The sequence below is a fragment of the Haliotis cracherodii genome, unplaced genomic scaffold (genome assembly GCF_022045235.1).
Source record: "Haliotis cracherodii isolate W230 unplaced genomic scaffold, xgHalCrac1.p SCAF_6, whole genome shotgun sequence".
In the NCBI taxonomy this organism is placed as follows: domain Eukaryota; kingdom Metazoa; phylum Mollusca; class Gastropoda; order Lepetellida; family Haliotidae; genus Haliotis; species Haliotis cracherodii.
In genome coordinates, this window is record NW_027266319.1 from 7,691,071 (window position 1) to 7,704,247 (window position 13,177).

Here is a 13,177-nt window from a genome sequence, read left to right on the forward strand (position 1 = left end):
AAGTGTAAACATATCCATCACTTATCTTTATCTCTATCCTAATTATAAATTATTTCACTACAAGGAATAATTTGTTTCTTGATGCACAAGGGTAACCAAGGGCCATAACTCACAAACTGATCCCTAGTCATCTGGAGCATTCATTAACGCCTGAACAAATGACTCTATTTAATCGTGTCATGCACACTCTCCAGAACTACCAACACCCAGCTCCGATGACGTTCACGCCAAACGAAGTACTTCCTGATTACTCCTCCAGGTGGTGCCACTTCCAACATCATCACCCAAGTCCTGGTAGCACCCTTTAAACTCAACCCAATATCCACACCTAAGTTATTGTTTCAGTCTTTTGCTCCAGGAAGATTAACCTTTGTCACTTTAGCATATTTCTTGGAGATAAGGTGTCAAATGATCTCAACTCAGTTAGGAAGTCAATGGTCTAGAAATGATTTAGGAAGATAGAAAACCAATTACTGATCCCAAACACAACTTGCATGACACACTCCAACTGCTGTTACACCGCCACAGCCCAGTGTGAAGCCGTGGAAAGAGATCACATTTGAAATAACTTGCACTCAACAGCGTGAAGACTTGAGTACAAAAACACAGGAGAAAGTTGAACCAAAATACATTAGCTTCAAACTAAAGTTGAGTTAAAACTAGACCAGAAGCAAAAGCGGTGGTGTTGAAATCCTTATTACCCAAATTGAAATGTAGACAAACTATATTTTCCACTTTTTCCTCTTCAGTGTAAAACATGCATAAGCAGATTCATATGAAATATCTTACTCAACATTAGATAGGGATCATGAGACATTTCATACTGTAAGGTTTTGTTTGTTTGTTGTTTAACACCACTCTCAGCAATATTACAGCTATATGACGGAGGTCTGTAAATATTCGAGTCTTCACCAGACAATCCAGTGATTGACATCATGTGCATCGATCCACGCAATTGGGATACGATGACATGCATCAACCAAGTCAGCGGGCCTGACCATCCGATCCCGTTAGTCGCCTCTTACAACAAGCATAGATGCCGTTAACGGCAAGCATGGGTTGCTGAAGATCTATTCTACCCCGGATCTTCATGGGTTCATACTGTTACGTAACTGGTTCAACAGAGTGTTTATGTTTAATCAACTTGCAGTGAAGCTGCACATGCTTCACTTCCATGGCAAATATCAAATACTATTTGTATGACAACAAATCCAAGCAATCAGCACATTCAGACCCACCTGAATACCAACTATCCCTAGCAAAACTTGAGTAGTATTTATTCACAGTACAAAAGTGGCAAAAAGTGAGTTACTAGTCGAGACATACACGTCATTCATCTTGAATCTATCTTGTGAACGAACAGTTAGAAATAGTCTAAATGAAGACACCTTTTTCCCCAACTTTTTTTTCGTGAGTGTATTGGAAGATTTGTCGGCGCCTAATGAAGGTAAGGGATATTGCTTGTATTACATCTCCACAACTAGTTGCATCTGTTCCCAGAGCGCCGTATGGCTGCGATGTTCACAGTCTGTTACCTTCTGGATGTGTAACGCTCGTTTAACATCATGCCGAGATATATTGAAAGATATCGCACCTCATGTGCAGTGATATGATCCTCAGAGATCAAAAGTCAGGCTAAATGGTTTATTTGCTTCACTTGTATAAAAACTAGCATATGGCATAGACAGGAATGCACTGTATGACAAAGGTGATTACACCATATAAGTTCATAGATAACTCTGTACTGATGTTTGATGCTAGTCCTACATGTGTGAGTGAGTGGGTGGGTGGGTGGGTGCGTGCGTGAGTGAGTGAGTGAGCGAGCGAGCTGTGCCACTTATTCCAGACATGCTGTAGTGAGGGGACACCAAAGTCAATGCCTTCTGCCAGTTTTCTAATCCCCCAGGGTGGTTATTACGATGAATATGCTACTTCAACTACATCGCTGTGTGACAGCTTATTGTGGAAGAAAAGCCTGCATTGACTTAGGCCTGAGATGTGTATCTCCTTAGCTGAAACCCATGAGTGAAACCCACAACTGAAACCTGCAAGTTTCTTTACAGAGCTGATGGACTATGGATCATCAAAGTAAATCAGGAATAAGAGTGAGTGAGTGAGTGAGTGAGTGAGTGAGTGAGTGAGTGAGTGAGTATGGTTTACGCTGTTTAGCAATATTCCAGCAATATCATGGCGGGGGTCACCAGAAATGGGATTCACACATTGTACCCAGGTCTTCGGCGTGATGAGCGAACGCTTTAACCACTAGATTACCCGACCGCCCCCAGGTATTAGAACACATCAGCAGATCCTGGAACAGCTTAAGTATGTAACTCTGCCCAGCAGGTTGTGGCATAATATACAACTGGACAACAGTAATTCTCCACAATACAAATGGCAAGGTCACATCTGCCAGTGTCACAAAGCCAAGGACTATCAGAACTGAATCTGCCATTGTGACCAACATGTACAGATCCTTACTTCACTCCCCTCTCGCACGTGTTGGAAATTAATATTTTCTGTCCAAACTCTTACACTGAATGCTGCAGAATGTCAGTAAATACAGAAGTCTGATCCAAAGAAACAAGTGACTCACAACAAGAACATCTATTGACAACCTTGGGGTGCAATGACAAACAGTCAAATCACGAAGTCTGACCAACCTTTCCTCTTTAATCAGCTATTACAACAGAGTAAGGTACTTTTTACCTATAAACCCCACACCTTCAGGAGGAACTTGATTAACCGAGCCCAACTGTCAAAGTTATTTCAGTGCTTTTCTTCTCGTTAATAATTCTACTTTGCCTACATTTGCAGAGGGAGGAGGCAGGGAGGAGGCATGGAGGAGACACAATGGCAGGGAATTAATGGCCATTCAACAATCCCAGCAATGCAGCAGCCATTTCAATTTCAGTAAATTTAGAAACATGTCAATCTATTACTGCCAAGGCCATAAACACTGGCAGGCTATTTGTCTCTCTCAAGTCAACCTCCCTCAAGAATTACTGGAATTTAACTTTCTTTGTTATAGCCTTGAAAACAGAACATTTCAAGATTTCAACAGACAGCATATTGATATAAATAACATTTGTTTATACAAATCTGTTTCACGATCCTTTACTTTAAAAAATGGCAACACTGCAGCTTCCTGTGCTGCTTATAATAGCTACTTAGATCAGTCTGCCACATGTGGACCCCGCCTCACAGATCTTGCTGCTTCTTTGATCCCTAGGGTTAGTTGTGCAGTGGGGTTAGGGGAGGTTACCCCTAACTCTATCCAAAGCCTTTGAATCCCCTTTCCAATCAAGCACCCCTTTCCCATCAAGCACCCTTGATGATTATTAGGGTTAGGCACCCTTTCCGATCAAACACCCCTTCCAGATCTTTAGGATTAGGCACACTTGCCAGTCAAACACCCCTTCATGATCCTTAGGGTTAGCCATGTTAGGGTTAGGGTTGGATACCCGCCCACTCTATCGTAAGCCCTTGCATCCTTAGGGCTGGGCACCTTTTACAATCATTACGGTAAGTTGTGCGGCAGGAATGGGTTAGGTATCTCTTCAAAAATTAATCAAATGTAATTTGAGGAATAATCCATAATTTTTTATAAAGTTTCGAGTTTCACGGAGAAAATGACTACTGCGCATGCACATAAAGACAAACAATCAGGAGCTGATCACTTGGTAGACATGCACCAATTATTTGTGACAGCATCCGTGGTCCCATGGACTTCTCATTCAGCACAGCTTGGGAGCAAGGCTAGATATGGATGTTCAGTTTAAGATATGAACTCAACACTATAGATTCCATTTCCTCGAGTTATTCCAAAAATATAGGGCTACAATATATTGCCTGTCGGTATGGGAGACGCCATAACATTTACTGGTAGGGCCTGGTATATTTTGACAGTTAGGGATTTAGATTTGTATAGCAGGCTCCGTCAGCCCTGTGTGCTACGAGCCGTATACATCATCTCTCCTGCTTACATAGTGTCAGAATGTAGTGTTTCATACACTTCCTTGAGCTTACAGAGATTGTATTTCTTGGTTACCATATGGTTTAGCAACTGTGTTAGAAATAAACACTGATATCTTTTCAGCAGTGAGTTTAACCTCACCCCCCTACCCAAAACTTGATCCAAAGATCTGGGTCCCATTCCACAAAGTGATCTCAGCACTATGATTGTCGTAAGTTAGTGTTAAAGAATGGGTGCGATGATCGACTGAGCCCTATGATCAATTTGTGGAATGGGGCCCTGTATTATACACAAGAAAATAAGGGCTGTATTGTAAATTGTCTAACTTCGTCCGGAGCGCATATAAAGATTACTTGCATATTGGTGTAGAAGATGGTCAGAAAACTTAACACAGCAAATTATTTACATACAACTATAACATGACTTTCTAAACAACTATCAGACACTGTTATACATAGAAACAGGATGTGATACACAGTAATATACAGGATATATACAGGGTGTGTTTTCATATTGCCTACCCTTCAGTTCTGAATGTACAGCCCTGGATTGTTAAAACCAATTCATCATGCCAGAATAACTGTGCCTTTTGTGGGAATAAGCATTGAACAACTACAAGGCAATGAATTATAGGCAGTCAAGGCACACATTATTTCCTTTACAACTGTTTTCCAGAATGTCATTTATTTCAACTTGAACATTCCTGCTTCATGTGAACTAGCTGTCTTCACTGTAAACTCTTGTGCAGACTTGTTCAAGTCTCTAAGGCAATAAATAATAGTTAAAAATAATAATTTCTAGATTATATAAACAATAAGAACAAGTTGTCCCTATAAGAGACTGGTGTCCTTCGACTGTCCACATATCTAGACTTGCCTATTAGGAGGATAGAATTTCTACACATCCATAGATTTATCTTTCAGTAGAGCCTTGGAGCAAGGCTAACACTAGTGCTATGTACAAGTTTGCTGAACCCATGTTGGGTTACCATTGTGTTACAAAACATATCAACCATTTCAATTTAGAACTGAACAGGCAGCATGAGATTTCCAATGTTAAATGACCAAATGTAATTTCAAACTTCATGGTAGTATACTTGTTTGAAACCTCTTAAAACAAGTCATAATTGACAATGCTTGAATCAAATAAATAAGAGACATTAGTCACCGGGTCAGACCCCTGATGCAATTAGCCCCCTCTTATGAGTGAGTGAGTGAGTGAGTGAGTGAGTGAGTGAGTGAGTGAGTGAGTATGGTTTTACGCCGCTTTAAGCAATATTCCAGCAATATCACGGCGGGGGACACCAGAAATGGGCTTCACACATTGTACCCATGTCGGGAATCGAACTCGGGTCTTCGGCATGACGAGCGAACGCTTTAACCACTAGGCTACCCGACCGCCCCGCCACCTCTTATGACCAACATAGGTTGCTGGGGACCTATCCTAACCCGCAATCCCGAGGCGCCCACAGCATTGTGTCACAGACACCATGACATCACAGGCTGAGACATGATGAATATCAGTTACCTGATTTTGTATTACTTTCATTCATCTGTCAAGTTCATCTCTCGTTGTTACTAGGGATGGGTAACTTGGGTACTACATCGTAGGGTACCCACACGACTACCTGTGGTTAGTCACGTGATATATTGTTTAATCACAAAAACTCACTATAGCTTAGAGGTTACACTAAAAGTCGCTAACGTTCGTATTTATTTCTGATCATGTACACATTCCTTTTGACATGTATATGTTTGTGTAAAGATATAGCTTCACTCAACTTCAGTGTACGCATGATCTGATAATTTGATACAAGTATCTAAATTGTTTTTGCAAGGGCTGCGGTAAAACAATTCCCAATCGGACATTTTGTACCCAACTACAGTGAGGTAACTGGGTAGGGTCGGCCAATAGGGGGGTCGGGAACCCGGGTAATAAATTTGGACTCGTCCCAGCCCTAACTGCTGTTTATAACCCAGGTACCAAAATGTTACAATGGGAAACACGCCTTTCTAAAACCACCAGCGAACAGACCATAGATAGGGAAATACTTTCCACAGAAAAAATCCCAGTCCTGACTTTCAAAAACTGCCTGTAAAGTATCTTCCCAGTGATGCGCTTCCTCGAGTTTGAGGCATTTTAACACAGACTCATCCCTAGGAGCATACAAGTCTTGGTGGTGATTTAGGTAACATAATCTGTTCAAATGAATGAACAACCAGATTGCAGGCAAAGGTCTTTGAAGCCAAATAAATACCTCCTTCACATTCAAAGTCTAATTGCACTTTTATCAACACCTGTTCATTCAATGAGACGCTAGCTTTAGTGATAGCTCTAATCTATGCTTCGATCACTTGAATACCATGAATGTTATCCTGCGAAACTCACAGACACTAATCTGTACTTCAATCACTCCAATACTGTGTATGTTATCTGAAGAAACTCAGACAGATAGCATTTGAAACCAAAGGAAGTTGTATGTTTGAATTGGGTTCTGTTAGGACCATCAATTGAGACAAATGATATTTATACATAAATGAAAAACTTCATCTTGTTTTCCAAATAAAAATCACTTCCCAAGAGATATATTTTCATGAGAATCTAAGTATAATCGTGCCAGTAAGTGTTAATTAGTGATGTCATTTCCGCATTTAAGAAATTTGATTATCGTATTTTAAACTACAGACCCATAACAAACTATGACAAGTGGCTTTATAATTTCAAAAAGGGGCAAAAAAACAAACTATAACATGGATTCATTATTAAATACAAGACAATTATTTACACAACTGTACATTCAATAGAAACTAAATTCATTCTTGGACAAGCATCTGATATTCTGACATCTTACACAGATCAAAGTCTATCAGATGGGCAGGTGTCCACCAGACATTATTTCCGCTATTGACCTTCGAGACCTATCCCCCGATCTGGTCACCACAATACACAGCCCCTGCATAATGATAGGTAGTGTTTATTTGTTCTACAATCATCCTGTCTCATTTCCCCTCTTCACCCTCCTCAGCTCTGACTAATGTCTCTGTCTGTTTATTTGTGGTAATATTTTGTCCCGATGGGTTGCAGAACATTCTCTTGTGTGATGTAGGCGATGGGGATATGATTGCTACCACAACGGGATCTGCTGCCAGTATAGATGTGATGATTGGGATCATGTTTGACAGAAAAATATATTTAGGGTTCAGTTTCCAGTGAGGTAAATACTGAACGATAAATGCCAGCAGGTTGGATAAATTTGTAATTTCGATACCAAAATCATGTTTTACACTTTGTGGGCTGTATCAATGTAAGTTAAACAAAATTATGAACTATAATGTTCAGCATTAAAAACTCACATTTAACCCAAAATCTTAGAAGACAAATTAAACACTCCATCAGATATCCCACTGGGAGACTGCATCCCACCCTATAATGGTTTATGTGCTCCATCCCTCGTTATTTGGATGTTGCGGCAGCCCAGTGGTTGAAGTGTTTTTATCATCCAAAACTGGCTCCCACAGGAGATATCGCTTGGATGAGATCAAGCGATATCTACACTGTAGATATCGCTGCAATGAAATTACATCACAATGCTTTGCAGACCATTGTGATGTCACTGGTTATCATGACGTCACAATCAAATGACATCACTAATGGCTCTGCTGCTGAAGCTGTTAGCAGTACTTTTTTCACTAAAGACACTGCTAATTACTGTCTACAAATTGAAAAAGTTGGAAGAATGATGTTGGATGATAAATAAAATCTCACCCTCGTGTCTTTTGATATCAAATATATCAACACTCGTTGATAAAAGCCTCGGAATTTTTCCACTTTTATCAACTCGTGTTGATATATTTGATATCAAAAGACACTTGGGTGAGATTCTCTATATGGGTAAATTGTGTATAGCCAAATACTGCACTCACCTTTTGTTTGCATGTTATTTGAATTTTGAAATTGCTTTATATACAATTTAAAAAGAATATCCAGAAAATGGAATCGCATCTTACCTGTGAGCCTTCCTCCGTGCCGCCAATAATCCTGAACCCGAATCCGCTCTCGTGCCGATGTAAATGCACTGTCATCTCCATAAAGTGTGAGTCATCCTCACGCTGCTCAGGAAAACGATTCATATTCCTTGGAGAATGTCCTCCTGGATTAGAAAACGAAGACCCTGAATACAACGGAGGCCGTTTAGGCACTCGAGTGATATTGCTAGGCGTAGGATCCTCCGTTTCGAATGACGTGCTCTGCCTAGGCGGTCGGCCAACACCGCCAGGCGATCCTTGGCCTATTGTGTTGGCGTTCCGAGAATAGTCACTACCATAACTGCGATCGTGAACAGAGTTTTCGAAGGATTCTAACCTTCTTGATATTGGTGGTGAATTCACATCCCCCGGCCATTGCCGATTAAAATCTTGTTGGTACGATCGTCCGTGTTGCCAGGCAGGGTTTGGAGTGTACCTCCCACTTTGGCTGTAGTCACGTGCATTCTGAGAAAAATTTGGCAATGGAGTTTTACTTCTCATATCTTGAGCTGTTGGAGTTTTGGGTCTGTGAGTATCAGTTCGATAGTCCGGGCCCATACCACGATTCATTAACTCGGGCCCCGGCGTACGACTACGAAATTGTCCCGGTTTGGCATTATCACCCCTGTCGTAGCCATACCTCCCTTCTCGGTCTGTTTCCCTTCGTTCACCGAAAGAATTTTGCATAGGATAATTACTTCTAGGACTACCATAAGGATCGTGACGGAATTCAGGCCGTCGGCCCTCTTGCCGGAACCCGTGATCGTTGTGACGTTGATGGTCTCGGGGTCCCGGGGGAGGTCGGGAATTTGCATGTTCATAATTACCCGAATTATAAAAATCGGTCCGGGAATGATTATGATGGTTATTAATATCGTGGGAATTTTCATCATTCCTTAAATGTAAATCTTGTAGCCTAGTCGGCATATCCGGCCGAGCAGAAATGGGTGGTCTCCCCCTGTTGTCCATAGTAATGCCATAATTCTTTGTAGGCGTTTTGGGGCGTTCCGATGGTGTTTTGGGTCTATGTTCACTACTGGAGGGAGTTTTGGGTCTGTTCCCCATTTCCTTGGTTGGCGTCTTAGTCCTTGTTGTCGAGGGAGCATCAACTTCATCAGCATCTGTAATAACAGGGAAACACAACACCTTACACAGTGCCATAGTCGTATGTAACTCAACAATCCCAGATTCACTATCCTAGCCTGCAATATCTCCGCCATCATTATTATCTTTCCACACTTGCATATTGTTAACTCACTTCCTTGTAATGCATTCCACACCTCACTCTCGCCAACACATTTGTTTTGAATAAGCAGGCTCTAACCCACCTTCCAAAATTGATGAAATTGTCGACAATGACGGAGAATGTTATTTCCTATCAGATGTGCACATCCCAAAACCTTGGTCCGATGTGCACAGATTCTCATCCAGGAGATCCTGTTTCATACCAGAATAATTATCTCAGCACCACACGGTAACTCCAGCCTGGCTGTGAACTCTTCTAATCCGAATATATCCATCACAATTTGGATAAATAAGCTTGATTGTATCCTACCGAGTTGAACAGAGACTTAATGTTTTCTTTATCCTCTCACAACATCTGCAGCAACTCTATCAGAATACCAAACATATCTGTTATTCTATATCACTGCACTTGCAGTGGCAATGAGCAAGCAAGACACGGACCATTTCCTATAATCCTTCCTTCAGTGCTTCCTAATTCATCGAAATCCAATTACACCATTATCATGCTTCAAATTCTTCCAAAACACAATCCACAGATAGAGAACTCCATCCACTATCCATGAAGTGAAATGAAAGTGGTCTGCAAACCAAACACTGGCACCACAAGTCAGACTGGTTTAGCATGGGATACGGCGCTTATCAACCAGCGTGATGTACACTTAGATCATGTCTGAGGCAACAACCCACTGATCTTGTTCCGTCTTGACTTTACCATCTCTCCTAACAATATGCCATGACAAACAATACACAAGTTGCCCTGTGGCTCTGAGGGAGCAAATATCGCATGTTTCTTCAAGGCATACTCTGCATGGGTGCTCACTGGCTAGGAAAACAGGCAAATGTCAGCCCGGCACCAAGCCTGCCACGGAGGAGGCTGAATGGTCGAAAATATCCCCGATATAAGAAGCAGGCCGATCACTGCTTGCATCTGTTTGGAGCAAGGTGAGAAGCCTTATAATCTTAATTATGTGCAGTCTGATTGGAACATTGAAGCTCGGTGCTTATCGGAGACAGACAGGGGGAAGTGTGAACCTTGGTCTATAGGCCCGGAACTGATACTGAATGTCAGTACACCTGCTGGCTAGGTGGGTTTAACAGGGAGATGTGTGGGAGGGGTGAGGGGGGGAATGGGGTACACACTGCTAGGTGAATTTAACAGGGAGATGTATGGGAGAGGGTGATGGGGTTGGGGGGAGTAGAAGGGAGGAGAGGGGTGGGGCAAGTGGGTATACACTGCAACTTTTACTGACAGTACAATGGCTGCCTAGGTGGGTTTAACAAGGAGATGGGTGAAGGGGGGAGGAGAGGGTTTGGAAAGGGAAAGGGGGTACATACTGCTATGTTTAACATGGAGATGTGTGGGAGGGGGTGAGGTAGTGAGGTGGTGGAAGGGGAGGAGAGGGGTGGGTAAAGGGGGTATTGGGGTATACATTGGGGGGAGGGGTGGAGGTAGGGAATAGGATTGAGGAAGATGTGATGATGAAATGTTGCCGTTTCTTAACCGTGCTGCAGTATCACTTATGTTCCAACTGATGGAAGAACAGCATTGAAAGGTTTCCAAACAGATTACGACACAGAAGGGCGAGTAAGGAGTAATCAGAAAATCGAAAAATTCATCCTTTGTGACTCATTCCAAGTCAAAAACTATCAAGGAGCAGTAACGACAATTGACCTAAATAGTCCTAAATACTCTTGACCATGAAATAATGTACTGTAGAATTCACCACATTCACCCTCAAAAGAAACAGGTTCTGTGCCAATCATAACTGTATCCCACAATGCAACAGGCATTATTGTTGCTCAATCAATAACATCCAAGATTACACACACATCAAGAAATGGATTTAGACATGTAAGTCGTTACGTGATCACAGTGAACCAGCCCACTAATAGCAGGGATTTATCTAGCCTGGATCAGAGGCCGATATTCGGCCCCAAGCCTGCAGTAATTGTCAATAAAATTTCCCATACAGGAAATTGAAAACGTTCTATTTCATGTAAATATCGTTATAACTGATGTGATGGATTGGTCATGTGACTTGTATCCCACTGACAACAAGACCATACAAGACGAAGAGCCCTAATTGTATATCATTGTTTACACGCAATGTTTACATGCATTGTTAACATGCCACTGAAAATAAGCATTTAGTACATAGGAGTCGTAAATAATAGATAAATCCCAGAATAGTCAATTTGGAAAACATTCTTAAAAAATTCAAAAATATATTTGGTTCTTAAACAATCTCAATGCAATTTTATACTTTTATGCAACAAAAATACTTGAACAATGCAAATAATATTTTCAAAATACTTCTATTCACAATCAAACAATCAATCTTTGTATCAGAAAACTAAGAAACAGTCAAACATTGTATAAAAAGCTATTTAAAAAAAATACACACCCACAAATAAACATTAATTAAATTATTGAATATCTGTGAAAAGACAAGTATTTTTCAGAAAAAAGCTTCTGCAAAACAGAATTTTCAGGTTGTACATCAGTTTAAGGAACAACACAACAATGTAATCACGCAACCAACCTGCCGAGTGCGCTAACTCCGATTCCTGGCTGGAGGTATGCCCATTGTTATGGCTATCAAAGCCCTCATCAGGTAATTCTGAAATTAGAAATGTTTCGCATATTAACTCAAGTTTACGATTTCTCCCACTTTCTTGAGTTGACTCAATGCTTAACAACAGATGCTTGTGCAGTCAACAAGTATTTATTATGACAACTACAGTTTGCCTGTGATGGGCTGTGCGATGTTGATGCGAGCCTGTGCTCCATGGCACGATCAGATCGCTTCCCCTTCCTTCTCACAATCTCCCCTATCTCAGACCTTCAGATGATAACTTCTGACTGCTTTGACGATGTGCGTTCATTATCAATCCAGAAGTCCTGCATTATGAAGTTTAGGTAAGAATGCAAACATCCTATATTCCAAATAGAATTTTAACTTAAGGACTAATACTCTAGAAAATAGTCTAACCTCAGAACACTAATCCTTGTGTCAAAAACTGTATCTTTGTCTGTGTCAGTACAATATTCTTAAGAGAATCAGTCACGTAAACTAATAAAGTATTTCAAAACATGGTCATTTCCAAATGGATATTTATGAATTTCAACTTACATACACACTGAACTATGATTAAGTTGGTCTCATATTTCACATACAAACCATTACAGATACACTTCCCCATATATAAACACAATATGTAACAAGCATTAAATACTCATATCCCCTGTCAATAGGACATGTCCGGTTGTGTGGAGCACTACCGCCATATTCAGTCTAAGTCATTGTCTTTGCCATGGAAACTCGAAAAATAAATTTTCCAAAAATCACAAACTATCAAACTATCAAAAGGTACCAGTTCACCACTAGAGCTATCTATGTCCCAAGTTTGATTAAGATATCTCTCTCATGGTTTTTGAGCCCGACTCCGGAAACGAAATGTGACAGACAGACAGACAAACAGATGGACGGACAGCACTCACTCCTATGGCCCCCATTCAAGTTCGGGGGGAGGAAAGGGGCTGATAGAAATCAATACACACACTTGAATCAGCAAGTCATAGAATAGTTGATACATTATGCTGTATTAAGTCCCCAACAGTATTTAATCCAATTGTCTACAATTTCAATATCTATTGAACCAAAAACAACCTAATGCCTCCTTTCTACATGCAATAATAAACTACACATCAATATTCCAAATCCATGGCCACCATTAAAACAGAATAATCACGCCATTACCGCCCAAAACGCTGTCCGATTCTTAATATCTCTCTTTCTCGGACACCCTGTGGACATATTTCAAAGAATATCATAACAAGACGACCAGTCAATTCTCCGCTTAGCAGTAATCACCCTATCATAAAACTGTCATGAAGATAAGTGTGCTGCGAGGTCAGACAACTCATGCTTTG

General features: G+C 41.0%; 1 protein-coding gene across 11 annotated transcripts in view; it reads right to left on the bottom strand.

The window, feature by feature from the left end:
* The window catches only part of LOC139445009 (membrane-associated guanylate kinase, WW and PDZ domain-containing protein 1-like), a 158,212-nt gene that overhangs the window by 19,282 nt on the left and 125,753 nt on the right, over positions 1-13,177 (bottom strand). For all 11 annotated transcript variants that reach the window (XM_071226062.1, XM_071226060.1, XM_071226065.1 and 8 more), the window contains 2 exons: positions 11,787-11,864; positions 7,981-9,119 (listed from right to left, as the gene is read on the bottom strand). In XM_071226062.1, the coding sequence (XP_071082163.1) occupies positions 7,981-9,119; positions 11,787-11,864 (1,217 nt within the window). The remainder of the gene's footprint in view (positions 1-7,980; positions 9,120-11,786; positions 11,865-13,177) is intronic.